Source organism: Mustela lutreola, chromosome X, assembly GCF_030435805.1.
Source record: "Mustela lutreola isolate mMusLut2 chromosome X, mMusLut2.pri, whole genome shotgun sequence".
Classification (NCBI taxonomy): domain Eukaryota; kingdom Metazoa; phylum Chordata; class Mammalia; order Carnivora; family Mustelidae; genus Mustela; species Mustela lutreola.
In genome coordinates, this window is record NC_081308.1 from 74,412,841 (window position 1) to 74,430,849 (window position 18,009).

The 18,009-nt window shown below is 36.0% G+C and overlaps 1 protein-coding gene across 1 annotated transcript in view; it reads right to left on the reverse strand.

Annotated features, from left to right (window-relative positions):
- Window positions 1-18,009, reverse strand: part of HDX (highly divergent homeobox) — a 246,624-nt gene that overhangs the window by 56,623 nt on the left and 171,992 nt on the right. The window contains exon 5 of the mRNA XM_059157804.1: window positions 7,697-7,843. Within this exon, the coding sequence (XP_059013787.1) occupies window positions 7,697-7,843 (147 nt within the window). The remainder of the gene's footprint in view (window positions 1-7,696; window positions 7,844-18,009) is intronic.

The window sequence follows — 18,009 nt, forward strand, 5'->3', positions numbered from 1 at the left end:
AACTTTTGATTTCTTGCAAGCAGTTCTACTGGCAATGAATACTCACTATTTTTGTTGTTTGTCTAAGAAAAATTTTATATCTCCTTCACTTTTGAAGGATAATTTCATAAATACAAAATTCTAGGTTGGTGTGCATTTTTAACAAAACTTTAAAAATTTTACTTTACTCTCCTTTCCTTTGCATGACTTCTAAGATGTCAGACATAATTTTTAAATTTGCTTCTCTATAGGTAAGATATTTTCCCCTTTTTCTTCTCTCAAGATTTATTCTTTTTCTGTTCCCTGCAATATGAATATGATATACCTAGGTGTATTTTGTGGGGTTTTGCTTGTTGTTGTTTTGTTTTGCATTTATCCTGCCAAGTTCTCTGAGCTTGCTGGATCTATGATTTGCTGTCTGACATTTATTTGAGGGATTTCTCAGTCATTATTGCTTCAAATATTTCTATTGTTTCATTTTCTTCTTCTGGCATCCCCATTATGCATATGTTATATATTTTTGAATTGTTCCACAGTTCTTGTATATGTTGTTCTGTTTTATTTCTGTCTTTTATATCTTTTTGCTATTTGGTTTTGGAAGTTCCTGTTGACATATCCCTCACCACAGAGATTCTTTTCACAGACATGCCATCTACTAATAAGCCCATCAATGTCAACCTTCATTTCTGTTGCAGAATTTTTGATCATTTCTGTTTGTTTCTCAATTAGGATTTCTATCTCTCTTCTTACATAACCTGTTTGTTCTGACATGTTTTCTGCTTTTTAAAAACTACAGTTCTAGCCTATCAATCATAGTTACTTTACATTTCTGGTCTGTAATTCTAACATCCTTGTCATACCTGAATCTGGTTCAGATTCTTGCTCTGTCTCTTCAAACTATAGGGTGTTTTTGATTTGCCTTTTAGTATACCTTGTAATTTTTTGTTAAATGTCACACACAGTGTACTGGGTGAAAGGAACTCTGATAAACAGTCCTTTAGTTAGTAGTGGTAAAATGTGGTGTGGGGAAGTAGTCTACAGTCTTACAATTACTATCACTATTATAATTAGTCTGTGCACCTGGCCTGTGAATTTCACAAGTGCTCTTTAGCACCATCCACAAACTTTAAGTGGAGCAGAATAGCTAGAGAAAGCTTCAGTTGGTTATTTCACTTCTTCCAGGTTGATTAGGCACTGAGAAATCCCCAGTAGGTTAGGCTATGGTAAAATGGTTTTTTTTTTTTTTTTTTTTTTTTTTTTTAATGTAGGCCTTGTCAAGAAGAACAGAATGCTTTAACTCATTTTACAATATACTTTTTCCTTGACTTACCATATGTTTGCATCCCAATAAACCCATCATAATTTGAAAATATCATAAGTCAAAAATGTATTTAATACACCTAAGCTATTGAACATCATAGCTTAATCTAGCCTAATTTAGAAATGTTCAGAACACATTAGCTTATAGGTGGGCAAACTAATCTAACACAAAGCCTATTTTATAAAAATTGTTGACTATTTCATGTAGCTTATTGAATAGTATATTTAATGTGAAAAACAGAATAGTTACATGGTACAGAATGATTGTAAGTGTATTGGTCATTTATCCTAGTTATGTATTTGACTGGTAGTTGTGGTTCATCTCTTCTGCCCAGCATCATGAGAGAGTATTGTACTGCATATTGCTAGCCTGAAGACTAAAATTCATAATTTGAAGTATGATTTCTAATGAACACATATTGCTTTTACACCATTGTGAAGTTGAAAATCTTAAGTCAAACCATCATAAATTGGGGATTATCTGTAGTCACTTTTTTCCTACCCTTGCCTGACATGGATGAGGGGCTCTTCCCCCATATTCACATTGAGAACTTGATAGACCTCCTGGAAGTAGAACTCATAAAAGTATGGGAACCCCTTTATGACTGACAACCTTCCCGTAGTTTTTAAGTCCAAGACTTTCCACACTGAGCCTTCAGCAATTTGTCAATTATACTTTATATTTTCTTTTGTTTTTTAACCTCAGTACTGATTCCCACTGAGGTTTCTGCTCCAGTAGTTGTGATTCTCTATATTCACCTGCTTATCTCTCCCATCCTGGGGTCAGTAGTTTGCCCTATGACCTCGTTTACCTGGCATATCTAGGAAAATTTGTTAATTTATTAATTTTTTAGCTTTTTCTTTGTGTTAAGATAAAGTAAAACTCCAACTTCTTACATGCAAGAGCAGAAACTAAACCTCAAATATATATATTTTTATTTCCCTTTAGATTTCCTCTTTGACCTGTGGATTATTTAGAGATGTATTGTGTAACTCCCAAGCATTTGGAGATCTTCTTGTTATCTTTCTATTATTAACTTGTACTTTGGTTCAACTATCGTCAGAAACATATGCTGTATGATTTCATTTTTTCAATTTATTGATGTTTGTTTAATGGTCCAGGATGCATTTTAACTTGATAGGTGTTCCCTGGGCACTTAAAAGAAATGTGTATACTACTGTTGTTTGGTTGTGTGCTCTATAAATGTCCATTAGATCCTATTGATTGAAGGTAGTTTTATCTTTGCTTGCATAAATAGCTGTACATGATTAATGTATACAACCTGATGGGTTTGAAGATAAGTATACACCTATGAAACCATCCCCACAATCTATGTCATAAACCTGCACATCATTACCAACTTTCCTCTTGTTTTTTAATTACTCTTATTTATTATTATTATTAATATATGATAACATTTCATAATATCTACCCTTTTGGAAATTTTTTTAAGTATACAATATAGTATTTTTGACTATAGGCAACATTCTATGCAGTAGATCTCGAGAATTTATTCATCTTGTGTAACTGAAATGTTGTATGCTTTGACTAATTCCTCCACATTTCCCCCTACCCTCATCCCTATTCTACTCTCCATTTCTATGAATTAAAAATCAGTAGTATTATGTAGCATTTGGTGTTCTATGTCTGGTTTATTTCCCTTAGCATAATAACCTCCAGTTTCATCCATGTTGTTGCAAGGCTTTTTTTTTTAAATTTTTTATTTTTTATAAACATATATTTTTATCCCCAGGGGTACAGGTCTGTGAATCACCAGGTTTACACACTTTACATCACTCACCAAAGCACAAACCCTCCCCAATGTCCATAATCCGACCCCTTTCTCCCAAACCCCCTCCCCCCAGCAACCCTCAGTTTTTTTGTGAGATTAAGAGTCACTTATGGTTTGTCTCCCTCCCAATCCCATCTTGTTTCATTTATTCTTCTCCTACTCACTTAAGCCCCCATGTTGCATCACCACTTCCTCACATCAGGGAGATCATATGATAGTTGTCTTTCTCTGCTTGACTTATTTCGCTAAGCATGATACGCTCTAGTTCCATCCATGTTGTTGCAAATGGCAAGATTTCATTTCTTTTGATGGCTGCATAGTATTCCATTGTGTATATATACCATATCATCTTGATCCATTCATCTGTTGATGGACATCTAGGTTCTTTCCATAGTTTGGCTATTGTGGACATTGCTGCTATAAACATTCGCGTGCACGTGCCCCTTTGGATCACTACGTTTGTATCTTTAGGGTAAATACCCAATAGTGCAATTGCTGGGTCATAGGGCAGTTCTATTTTCAACATTTTGAGGAACCTCCATGCTGTTTTCCAGAGTGGCTGCACCAGCTTGCATTCCCACCAACAGTGTAGGAGGGTTACCCTTTCTCAGCATCCTCGCCAGCATCTGTTATTTCCTGACTTGTTTATTTTAGCCATTCTGACTAGTGTGAGGTGATATCTCATTGTGGTTTTGATTTGTATTTCCCTGATGCCGAGTGATATGGAGCACTTTTTCATGTGTCTGTTGGCCATCTGGATGTCTTCTTTGCAGAAATGTCTGTTAATGTCCTCTGCCCATTTCTTGATTGGATTATTTGTTCTTTGGGTGTTGAGTTTGCTAAATTCTTTATAGATTCTGGACACTAGTCCTTTATCTGATATGTTGTTTGCAAATATCTTCTCCCATTCTGTCAGTTGTCTTTTGATTTTGTTAACTGTTTCCTTTGCTGTGCAAAAGCTTTTGATCTTGATGAAATCCCAATAGTTCATTTTTGCCCTTGCTTCCCTTGCCTTTGGTGTTGTTCCTAGGAAGATGTTGCTGCAGCTGAGGTCGAAGAGGTTGCTGCCTGTGTTCTCCTCAAGGATTTGGATGGATTCGTTTCACACATTGAGGTCCTTCATCCATTTTGAGTCTATTTTCGTGTGTGGTGTAAGGAAATGGTCCAATTTCATTTTTCTGCATGTGGCTGTCCAATTTTCCCAGCACCATTTGTTGAAGAGGCTGTCTTTTTTCCATTGGACATTCTTTCCTGCTTTGTCGAAGATTAGTTGACTGTAGAGTTGAGGGTCTATTTCTGGGCTCTCTATTCTGTTCCATTGATCTATGTGTCTGTTTTTGTGCCAGTACCATGCTGTCTTGATGATGACAGCTTTGTAATAGAGCTTGAAGTCCGGAATTGTGATGCCACCAACGTTGGCTTTCTTTTTCAATATCCCTTTGGCTATTCGAGGTCTTTTCTGGTTCCATATAAATTTTAGAATTATTTGTCACTCTTCGCAGATGATATGATACTATATGTGGAAAACCCAAAAGACTCCACTCCAAAACTGCTAGAACTTATACAGGAATTCAGTAAAGTGTCAGGATATAAAATCAATACACAGAAATCAGTTGCATTTCTCTACACCAACAGTAAGTCAGAAGAAAGAGAAATTAAGGAGTCAATCCCATTTACAATTGCACCCAAAACCATAAGATACCTAGGAATAAACCTAACCAAAGAGGCACAGATTCTATACTCAGAAAACTATAAAGTACTCATGAAAGAAATTGAGGAAGACACAAAGAAATGGAAAAATGTTCCATGCTCCTGGATTGGAAGAATAAATATTGTGAAAATGTCTATGCTACCTAAAGCAATCTACACATTTAATGCAATTCCTATCAAAGTACCATCCATCTTTTTCAAAGAAATGTTGCAAGGCTTTTAAGGCTGAATGATATTCCATTGTATGTATGTTCTCCATTTTCTTTCTTTTTTTTTTTTAAAGATTTTATTTATTTATTTGACAGAGAGAGATTATAGGTAGGTAGAGAGGCTGGCAGAGAGAGAGAGGGAAACAGGCCCCCCGCCGAGCAGAGAGCCCGATTTGGGACTTGATCCCAGGACTCTGAGATCATGACCCGAGCCAAAGGCAGTGGCTTAACCCACTGAGCCACCCAGGCGCCCCTGTTCTCCATTTTCTTTATCCTTTCATCTCTTGATGGGCATTAGGTTGTTTCCATATCGGATATTGTGAATAATGCTTCAGTGAATTTGGGAATGAAGATATTTTTTTGAGATAGTGACTTAAACTTCTTTGGGTATATATCCAGAGGTGGGATTGATGAATCACATGGCAGTTCTATTTTTAGTTTAGTTTTTAAAAATTTTTTTTGGAACTTCAATACAGTCTTTCCATACTGCCTGCACCAATTTACATTCTCATCAATAGTGTTTAAGGGTTCCCATTTTACCACATCCTCTCCAACAGTTGTTATCTTGTATTTCATTGCTAATAATCATCCTAGTAGGTGTGAGGTGATATCTCATTATTCTTTTGATTTGCATTTCCCTGATGATTAATGATGTTGCATACCTTCTCATATATTTGTTGGCCATTTGTATGTCTTCTTTGGCCAGCCCAGACTCCGCGGGAGCGCACAGTCGCCACCCGCGACTTCGCGGAGTGCTCCCTCCCGCACAGTGCAGACCACCCGGAGGAGAAGATGGTTTGGAGCACACTACAGACTATTCTGGGGGGTGTCAATAAACACTCCACCAGTATTGGGAAGATCTTTGGAAAAATGTCTATTCAGTTCCTTTGCCTATTTTAAAATCAAATAGTTATCTATCTATCTATCTATGATCTATCTCTATAAGTCATTTGCATTATGACAAAATTACACAAGATGATGAAAGTCTAGGTTTATATTTATATGCATAGATAACGTTTTGTTTATGCATTCACTTGATGGACACTTGTTTTTTTTTCCCACTTTGATTATTATGAACAATGCTATTATGAATATTCATATATAAAATTTTTAAAAGTTTTTTTTAATTCCAATTCGATAACGTACAGTGTAATATTACTTTCAGGTGTACAATTTAGTGATTCAACACTTACATACAACCTGATGCTCATCACAAGTGTACTCCTTAATCCCCAGCACCTATAAGCCATCTCCCCAATCACCTTCCTTGAAACTATTAGTTTATTTTATATAGTTAAGAATCTGTTTCTTGGTTTCTTTTTCTCTCTCTCCTTCCCCTATGCTCATTTGTTTCATCAAAATAAAAAGCTTCTGCACAAAGGAAACAATCAACAAAACTAAAAGTCAACCTAAAGAATAGGAGAAGATATTGGCAAATGAAATATCTGATGAAGGCTTAGTATCCAAAATCTACAAAGAATTTATCAAATTCAACATCCCCAAATGAATAATCCAATCAAAAATGGTCAGAAGACCATTTCAAAAGAAGACACTCAGATGGCCCACAGCACATGAAAAGATGCTCACCATTACTGATCATCAGGGAAATACCAGAACTACAATGAGCTATCACCTCACACCTATTAAAATGGCTAAAATTAACAACATAAAAAACAACAGGTGTTGGCAAGCATGTGGAGAGAGGAGAACCTTCTTGCACTGTTTATGGAATGCAAACTGGTACAGCCATTATGGAAAACAATATGGAGGTTCCTCAAAAAGTTAAAAATAGAACTACCCTATGACCCAGCAGTTGCATTACTATGTATTTATCTGAAGAATACAAAAATACTCATTCAAAGGGATAGATGCAGGCCAATGTTCATAACAGCATTATCAATAATAGCTAAATTATGAAACTAGGCCAAGTGTCCATTGACTGATGAATGGATTATTACTCAGTCATAGAAAAGAATGAAATCTTACCATTTGCAGTGATGTCAATGGAGCTGCAGAGTATTATGCTAAGTGAAATAAGTCAGAGAATGAGAAATACCATATGATTTCACTCATATATGGAATTTAAGAAATAAAACAAACAAGCATGTGTAAGTTTTTGAGTATACATACATTTCATTTCTTTTGGGTATATAACTTAGAGTGTAATTGCTGGTTCTATGATAACTTTACGTTAAAAATTTTGAGGATTATTTTCCAATGTGGATAAAACATTTTACATTTCCACCAGAAGTGTATAATGGTTCCAATTTATCCACATCCTGGTCAACACTTCTTATCATCTGTCTTTTTTATTATAGACATCATATTGGCTATTAAGTGGTATCTCATTGTGGTTTTGATTTCCAGAATTATAAATGATTAACATTTTTGTGTATTTATTGACCATTTATATATCACCTTTGGATAAATGTGCGTTCAAATTTTTTGCCCATTTTTAATTTCATTATTTGTCTTTTTATTATTAAGATGTAACAGTTAATATTTATATACCCTGAATAGAAGTTCCTTATCAGATATGTGATTTGAGCATATTTCCTTCTATTCTGTGGATTATCTTTTTCACTTTATTGATGTTCTTGTTTACAGTACCTCGTGCAATTTTTTTAAAGCTTTAATTTATGACAGTCTTCAACCACAGCATGAAAATTATTGAAAATGTCTTACCCGAACTATTTCACAGTCAACATTTAATTCAGTTGCAACTGCTTCAATTTTCTCTCTACAAACTGAACCAAGGCTGGTCATTCCATTGTCCCAGTACTTCTTAAGGGTGGCTAAGTCTTGGTCACTGAACTGAGTGCGATCTTGTAGCTGTTAAAACAGATTTAAAATAATTAGAGTAATAAAAGAAAAGAATTTTATAGAAAGGACCATCTGGGTGATATTTGCTAGGTTACTTTCAACACATAACAGTAGCTAAATTAATTTCACAGTTTTTAAATTAATTTATTTGAAAGAGAGGGAGTGGTGGGGGGAGGGGTAAAAAGAGAGGGAGAGAGATTCTTAAGCAGGCTCCATGCATAAAGCCTTAGGACCCTAAGATCACATAAAGCCTTAGGACCCTAAGATCACAACCTGAGCTGAAACCAGTAATTGGAGGCTTAACTGGCTGTGACACCCAGGCACTTCTGATTTCACAGTTCTTAATATGTGTTCCCCCATTTTGAAATGGGCCTGTCCATATTTATTTCCATAACATGAAAGTGTGCTAGAATAAAATGAGTAAAGAATGTTTAACTGTTAGGGGCACCTGGGTGGCTCAGTGGGATAAAGCCTCTGCCTTCAGCTCAGGTCATGATCCCAGGGTCCTGGGATCGAGCCCCACATTGGGCTCTCTGCTCAGCAGGGAGCCTGCTTCCTCCTCTCTCTCTCTGCCTGCCTCTCTGCCTACTTGTGATCTCTATCAAATAAACAAATAAAATCTTTTAAAAAAAGAATGTTTAACTGTTAGAAATTAAGTAGTATTTATTTTAAATTGTTGCAATCACTTAAATAATGCATTGCCATTGCAGAAAATACAGATAAATTAAAAAAAAAGATTTTATATCATCCACAATTCTGGGAAATAGCACTTGTTAACATTATAATGTGTATTTTTCAAGCTTTTTTTTCTATGATACACATATTTACATTCACACTACATACATTTTTAAAATAACAGCATCACATCACTGTGTTTTTTTAAATAAATTAATCTAGATTTGCCATACATAGGTTTTGTACTAATGTTATAATTATAAATAAAAAGTGTAAGAAGATAATGTAGACTTAAAAATCAGATTTATGGCTTCATAAAGTTTCATAATAACCTTATCCTTTTTTTTTCTTAGATTCTTTTTTTAATCCAATAAACTATGGTCATTTATATTTTTTTAATTCAATAAATCCTGGAGGCACCCCTAGGAAGTAAATCAGAAGAAGCATGATAGAATAATGACTTCCAGTTTTCCAATAGGGAGTCAGAAAATCAAGGTCAGAGAACTCATTCAACAGGGCACAGAATGTACATGGCAGAGCTAGAAATAGAAATCTGATTTTTTCCCTAGTACCTTCATCCCTATGATGTCTCCAATTATCTCAAAGGGTAGTAAAAACAACCTGAAAATAAATTTTAACTAAAAATATATATCCTGTATAGATATCCTGTATGTGTATGCATGTTTTTGTGATGAAAGAATAATGAGAGATCAAGAGAGTGATAGAGAGAAAATCAGTGAGATTGAGTTGAGGAGAAATGTTGCAAATCATGGAATGAGGTATGAGGCTCTGTTGCTGCCCTCGTTTCAGGCTACACCTCAAATACTTTGTAGATATATACTGATTTCTTTCTTTCATTTTTTTAGACTTTATTTATTTATTTGAGAGAGAGAGAGAGAGCAGAAGCAGGGGGAGGGAGAAGCAGACTTCCCAGTGAGCAGGGAGACCAAGGTGGGCCTAGATCCCAGGACCCTGAGATCATGACTTAGCTGAAGGAAGATGCTTAGCCCACTGAGTCACCAGACACCCAACAACATGATTTCAATGTTCCCTTCCTAACTGAAATTTAAAATGGAACCCTCTCTTAAATTGAATAACAGTGGAAAATAATCTATACAATGTATAAAATAGGACTTAAAAGAGTTATCATAGCTAAAACTGATATAATACTAACCAACAAGTGCAAATTTGTTTTAAAGCTACAACCTTGGAACACCTGGGTGACTCAGTTAAGTGTCTGCCTTCAGTTCAGATCATGATCCCAGGGTCCTGAGATTGAGTCCCACATCAGTCTCCTTGCTCAGTAGGAAGCCTGCTTCTCCCTTAGACTGCCACTCTCCTGCTTGTGCTTGCTCTCTGACAAATAAATAATCTTCAAAAAAATTGTTTAAAGCTACAACCTTTTGAAAGAGAGCTTTAAACATCAGGAAGGAAAGCAATATATAAATTCATGGTTTACCACCAAAAGAGTGAATTTAGATTATATAAGTAATGTGTCTATTCATAAAAAATATAATAGCTGTTCTGTGTGTATGTTAATAATCAAGTTCCTTATCAGATGAATCTTTTCTTCCTCTACTTAAAAAACATGATAAGCAACATGTGTTATAAGAACTGGTACTGAAATAATTATATATCCCTAATAAATAAAGTAAAACATGACACCCAAGTTTTTTTTTTTTTAAATCAAGTGGAATAAGCTTCAAGTTATTTATTTATTTTACTTTTTTTAAGATTTTATTTATTTGAGAGAGAAAGAGAGTGAGAGAGAGAGCACTGGAGTGGGGTGAGGAGCAGAGGGAGAAGCAGATGTCCTGCTGAGCAGGAAGCCCAATGTGGGACTCAATCCCAGGACTCTGGGATCATGACCAGAGCAGAAGGAAGATACTTAACCAACTGAGCCATCCAGGCACCCAGAGTTATTTACATAAATATCTCATTAGGCTCTCATTCTATATTGATTATACAGTAATTTGTGTAGCTGAAATTCTCAAAATAAAACAGAAAGCAAAATAAACACTAATAGGTTCTATGTAGATTCAAATAATCCACCATAACAGCCAATGTAAGTGTTCTCATATATTTCGATTGCAACAAATGCTCCAGTGCAAGCCAGTCTATATTATTGTCAGAATGGAAGGAATAATGAACAGAACACTGAACATACTCATTCAATTAATTTGTAATTCATTTAGAAGACTCCCAAGGCTGATTCATCCCTTAAATTGAACTTAACAAAATCTGACTTGATTTGTTAGAAGTGTGCTGGGGTCTCAACATTAGCAATACTGAAAGAACCTTTTTTTTTTTAGGGGACCTTTTATGACAGTGCCTATTAAGTAGAAGCTTATGGGGGAAGAGCAAGTTATTTTTAAAGTTCTTAAGAGCATATTTTAACTAAGAAATAAGGTAACAACAATAATATAACATTAAAACTGTAAATATTGATTTAGAGAAGGATAAAAAAGGTGGACAGAAAGGATAAAATACATTCTGCTCTGATGTTAAAATCAGTTTTGTTTTCAATTGGGCTCTAAGGCCACTTTCACTTTACAAAGAAACCTACAGCCTAAACCACTGGCTTAGTAAGTTAGACATATTAAACAATTCTTTTGTTGATTTTGTGAAAATAGTAACATTCCAGGTACATTCCTTGACAATCTTGGTGAAAGCTCAGGCTTGGCCCTAGTGACCATATAACTATGCTGCTTTTACATGGATTATTTTATAACACAATAAACAGAAGCTTTATGGCTTCTTTACCAGTTTCAGTAACATTTCTAGGAATTTAGTTATTTGCTTTTCTTTCAAAAATAGAACTAGATGACAAAACTGTGATATTGAGGAGCACAGTTTCCTGTTTTAAGTATGTGTCATACTTAATTGCAGAACTAAACTATTTGTACTCAGAAGCAACCCCTTTGAAATAAGAAACTTAAAAAATTTCTAATCCAACTGACCTTTCCCTCAGTTTACTCCTTCAGTGTTCCATATGCTGTGCACTATTTGATCTTATTTCAATGGTAAGTCCAGACACTAGCTTGTGCTGTTGAAATCTCAAACTTATTTTGTGAAATTCTGTTAATCTTTCCACTTGACAACGGCTTCATTAGTAATGGAGATCATACCTTTTTACTTTTATTTTCATTATAAAAATGAATTAATAATGCATTTGATAAAAAATAGTCAAACTCTCAGAAAGGTGTAAAATGAGCTATAGTCCCTCCTCCTTATTGATAAATTCCTAATCTAAACACCAAAGGCACTGTTAGTAATTACTGTCAGTAATTTCCAGAGTAACTTTACAAAATAAAAATACATATACACTTACAAAAAAGGGATGCTAATATAAACTTAAATTTTTTTTACTTAAGTTTATCTTAGAGATATTTCTATACCATCATATACAGATACACTACTTCAATCTTTTAGCTGCTAAATTTTGCTCCATGGACTACATCAAAATAATAAGCTTCTGGATCGCAAAAGAAATAAGCAACACAACTAAAAGATAACCTACTGAATAGGAAGAGATATTTGCAAATGACATATCCAATAAAGGGCTAGTATCTAGAATATATAAAGAATTTATACAGCTCAACACCAGAAAAACCTCAAATAATCCACTTAAAAAAATGGGCACAGGACATGAACAGATTTTTCTCCAAAGTAGACATACAGATGGCTAATGGACATATGATAATATATAATGCTCAATATCACTCATCATCAGGGAAGCGCAAATCAAAACTACAATGAAACATCCCTTCGCACCCTGTCAGAAAGGCTAAAATTAACAACAAAAGAAACAACAAGTGTTGGTGAGGATGGGGAGAAAGGGGAATTGTCTCACACTGCTGATGGGAATGCAAGCTGGTGCAGCCACTCTAGAAAAGAGTATGGAGGTTCCCCATAAAGTTAAAAATAATCACCCGACTCTTGATTTTGCCTCAGGTCTCAGGGTTGTAGGATTGAGCCCTGTGTCAGGCTCTCTACTTAGCAGGGAGTCTGCTTCTCTCCCTCTCCTTCTGTCTGCCCCTCTGCTATTTCTAAAACAAATAAATAAATCTTTAAAAAACAATGAGATATCACATCATACCTGTCAAAATGGCTAAAATCAAAAACACACACAAAAAAACAAGTGTTGAGGATATGGGGAAAAAGGCACACCCACACACTGTTGGTAGGAATGCAAACCTTTGTGGTCAATGTGGAAAACAGTATGGAGGTTTTCAAAAGATCAAAAATAGAATTATTCACTAATTCCACTACTGGGTATTTACCTAAAGAATACAGAAACATTACCCAAAAGATAGATGCATCCTTATTTTAATTGCAGCATTATTTACAATGGTCAAATTATGGAAGCAACCCTAGTGTCCACTGATAGATGAAGAGGTAAAGAAGATGTGAGATGTGTGTGTGTGTGTGTGTGTGTGTGTGTGTGTGTGTGTGTGTAGAGAGAGAGAGAGATAATGGGCACTCAACAATTTAGAATTGTCTAATGGTGGAACTTAAGGTGGTTTTCAGGTTATTGCTAGTACAAACAATGCGTAAATGGACATTCATGTACATAGATCTTGCTTTATATTTGCAATTTATATACTATGGGAAATTCCTAGCTTTGTGTTTTCATCACCTCCACTTCTTCCCACTGGTGAAGAAGGGATTTCTGCCCTAGATGGGGATAGCCAACCAAAACCTCCCAACACCAGACAGATAAACTCAACAGGAGTGTATTGCTTAGGTATACTCATAGCCGGGAAGAGGAGAACACCATATGCCACACAGGGACACACATATATTCCATTAGGAAACAGAATGAACAAGCAAAGGCTGTACTGTAACCTCTGAGAGTGGTGAAACCCCACTTCCCACAGGAGATATGACTGGCCTGCTTGAACTGAAGGCTTCCATTCAGAAATAATCAGGCATTTTGCTTGGTCCCTGAGATAAATTTAGTTATTTGAATATGGTACTTTTTCTGCACAAACAGGATGAGAAGGGGAACTTGTGGTTGACCATCCTTTGGGATTCTCTTGGCTTTCCTCAGATGTTAAAATGCATGTAATATGGCACTTTAATATCAGGTCTTGTAATTTTTTAAGGAATTTATTTATTTATTTGATAGAGAGACATAGAAGTATACAGAGCAGCAGACAGAGAGGCAGGAGAAGCAGGCGCCCTGCTAAGCAGAGAGCCCGATGTGAGGCTCAATCCCAGGACCCTGTGACCATGACCTGAGCCGAAGGCAGACACTTAACTGATTGAGCCACCCAAGCACCCCATATTTGAATATATTTGAGACACAGTGTTGCATTAGTTTCGGGTGTACAACATTGTGATTCAACTTCTCCACACATTATGCTATGCTCACTAGAGGAGTAGCTACCATCTGTCACCATGTAATGCTATTACAGTATCATTGAAAGTATTTCCTATCCTTTTATTCCCATGAATTATACATTTCATAACTGGAAGCCTGTATCTCCCATTCCCCTTCACCCATTTTGCCCATCCCCTACCCCTCTTCCTCTGACCATGTTTGTTCTCTATATTTATAGATCTGATTCTGCTTTTAGTTTGTTTTTTAGATTGCACATAGGAGTGAAATCATATAGTACATATCTTTCTCTGTGATTGATTTTACTTAGTATAATACCTTCTAAATCCGTCCATGTAGGTCTTATACCACAAATTAGGATTAGCAGGCCAAAGAATATGTGCATTTAAATTTTTATAAATCTAGCCAAATTGCCCTTGGGCAAGGGCTGAAATATATGATAGTCCTTATAGTCCTATATCTTTGTAAGTGATAGATATTGTCCAGTTTTAGAATTTTTGCCAGTTTAGTGAAAAATGGTATCTTATTATTTTGATTTGTATGTCTTTAAGAACACTTATTTTTTAATTTTTATTTTTTTTAATAAACATATATTTTTATCCCCAGGGGTACAGGTCTGTGAATCGCCAGGTTTACACACTTCATAGCACTCACCATAGCACATACCCTCCCCAATGTCCATAACCCCAGCCCCCTTCTCCCAACCCCCTCCCCCCAGCAACCCTCAGTTTGTTTTGTGAGATTAAGAGTCACTTATGGTTTGTCTCCCTCCCAAACCCATCTTGTTTCATTTATTCTTCTCCTACCCTCTTAGACCCCTAGTTGCATCTCCACTTCCTCATATCAGGGAGATCATATGATAGTTGTCTTTCTCTGCTTGACTTATTTCTCTAAGCATGATACCCTCTAATTCCATCCACATCATTGCAAATGGCAAGATTTCATTTCTTTTGATGGCTGCATAGTATTCCGCTGTGTATATATACCACATCTTCTTGATCCATTCATCTGTTGATGGACATCTAGGTTCTTTCCATAGTTTGGCTAATGTAGAAATTGCTGCTATAAACATTCAGGTGCATGTGCCCCTTCGGATCACTACGTTTGTATCTTTAGGGTAAATACCCAGTAGTGTAATTGCTGGATCAGAGGGTAATTCTATTTTCAACATTTTGAGGAACCTCCATGTTGTTTTCCAGAGCGGTTGCACCAGCTTGCATTCCCACCAACAGTGTAGGAGGGTTCCCCTTTCTCCGCATTCTCACCAGCATCTGTCATTTCCTGACTTATTAATTTTAGGCATTCTGACTGGTGTGAGGTGATATCTCATTGTGGTGTTGATTTGTATATCCCTGATGCTGGGTGATATGGAGCACTTTTTCATGTATCTGTTGACCATGTGGATGTCTTCTTTGCAGAAATGTCTGTTCATGTCCTCTGCCCATTTCTTGATTGGATTATTTGTTCTTTGGGTGTTGAGTTTGATCTGTTCTTTATAGACTTTGGACACTAGCCCTTTATTTGATATGTCATTTGCAAATATCTTCTCCCATTCTGTCAGTTGTCTTTTGCTTTTGTTAACTGTTTCCTTTGCTGTGCAAAAGCTTTTGATCTTGATGAAATCCCAATAGTTCATTTTTGCCCTTGCTTCCCTTGCCTTTGGCGATGTTCCTAGGAAGATGTTGCTGTGGCTGAGGTCGAAGAGGTTGCTGCCTGTGTTCTCCTCAAAGATTTTGATGGATTCCTTTCTCACATTGAGGTCCTTCATCCATTTTGAGTCTATTTTCGTGTGTGGTGTAAGGAAATGGTCCAATTTCATTATTCTGCATGTGGCTGTCCAATTTTCCCAATACCATGTTAAAGAGGCAGACTTTTTTCCATTGGACATTCTTTTCTGCTTTGTTGAAGATTAGTTGACCATAGAGTTGAGGGTCTATTTCTGGGCTCTCTATTCTGTTCCATTGATCTATGTGTCTGTTCTTGTGCCAGTACCATGCTCTCTTGATGATGACAGTTTTGTAATAGAACTTGAAGTCCGGAATTGTGATGCCACCAACGTTGGCTTTCTTTTTCAATTTTCCTTTGACTGAGGTCTTTTCTGGTTCCATATAAATTTTACAATTAATTGTTCCATTTCTTTGAAAAAGATGGATGGTACTTTGATAGGAATTGCATTAAATGTGTAGATTGCTTTAGGTAGCATAGACATTTTCACAATATTTATTCTTCCAATCCAGGAGCATGGAACATTTTTCCATTTCTTTGTGTCTTCCTCAATTTCTTTCATGAGTACTTTATAGTTTTCTGTGTATAGATTCTTTGCCTCTTTGGCTAGGTTTATTCCTAGGTATCTTATGGTTTGGGGTGCAATTGAAAATGGGATTGACTCCTTAATTTCTCTTTCTTCTCTCTTGTTTTTGGTATGGAGAAGTGCAACTGATTTCTGTGCATTGATTTTATATCCTGACACTTTACTTAATTCCTCTACAAGTTCTAGCAGTTTTGGAGTGGAGTCTTCCACATATAGTATCATATCATATGCGAAGATTGATAGTTTGACTTCTTTGCCGATTTGGATGCCTTTAATTTCCTTTTGCTGTCTGATTGCTAAGGCTAGGACTTCTAGTACTATGTTGAATAGTAGTGGTGATAATGGACATCCCTGCCTTGTTCCTGACCTTAGCAGAAAAGCTTTCTGTTTTTCTCCATTGAGAAAGATATTTGCGGTGGGTTTTTCATAGATGGCTTTGATAATATTGAGGTATGTGCCCTCTATTGCTACACTTTGAATAGTTTTGATCAGGAACGGATGCTGTACTTTGTCAAATGCTTTTTCAGCATCTATTGAGAGTTACATATGGTTTTTGTTCTTTCTTTTATTGATGTGTTGTATCACATTGCTTGATTTGTGGATGTTGAACCAACCTTGCAGCCCTGGAATAAATCCCACTTGATCGTGGTGAATAATCCTTTTAATGTACTGTTGAATTGTACTGGCTAGTATTTTGGTGAGAATTTTCACATCTGTGTTCATCAAGAATATTGGTCTATAGCTCTCTTTTTTGATGGGATCCTTGTCTGGTTTGGGGATCAAGGTGATGCTGGCCTCATAAAATGAGTTTGGAAGTTTTCCTTCCATTCTCTTTTTTGGAACAGTTTCAGGAGAATAGGAATTAGTTCTTCTTTAAATGTTTGGTAGAATTCCTCTGGGAAGCTGTTTCGCCCTGGGCTTTTGTTTGTTTGGAGATTTTTGATGACTGTATCAATCTCCTTACTGGTTATGGGTCTATTCAGGCTTTCTATTTCTTCCTGGTTCAGTTGTAGTAGTTTATATGTTTCTAGGAATGCATCCATTTCTTCCAGATTGTCAAATTTGTTGGCGTAGAGTTGCTCATACTATGTTCTTATAATAGTTTGTATTTCATTGGTGTTAGTTGTGATCTCTCCTCTTTCATTCATGATTTTATTTATTTGGGTCTTTCTCTTTTCTTTTTGATAAGTCTGGCCAGCAGTTTATCAATCTTATTAATTCTTTGAAAGAACCAGCTCCTAGTTTCGTCGATTTGTTCTATTGTTTTTTTGGTTTCTATTTCATTGATTACTGCTCTGATCTTTATGATTTCTCTTCTCCTGCTGGGTTAAGGGTTTCTTTCTTGTTCTTTCTCCAGCTCCTTTAGGTGTAGGGTTAGGTTGTGTAGCTGAGACCTTTCTTGTTTCTTGAGAAAGGCTTGAACCACTATATATTTTCCTCTCAGGACTGCCTTTGCTGTGTCCCACAGATTTTGAACAGTTGTGTATTCATTACCATTTATTTCGATGAATTTTTCAATTCTTCTTTAATTTCCTGGTTGACCCATTCATTCTTCAGAAGGATGCTGTTTAGTCTCCATGTATTTGGGTTCTTTCCAAATTTCTTCTTGTGATTGAGTTCCAGCTTCAGAGCATTGTGGTCTGAAAATATGCAAGGAATGATCCCAATCTTTTGATACCGGCTTAGACCTGATTTAGGACCGAGGATGTGATCTATTCTGGAGAATGTTCCATGTGCACTAGAGAAGAATGTGTATTCTGTTGCTTTGGGATGAAATGTTCTGAATATATCTGTGATGTCCATCTGGTCCAGTGTGTCATTTAAGGCCTTTATTTCCTTGTTGAT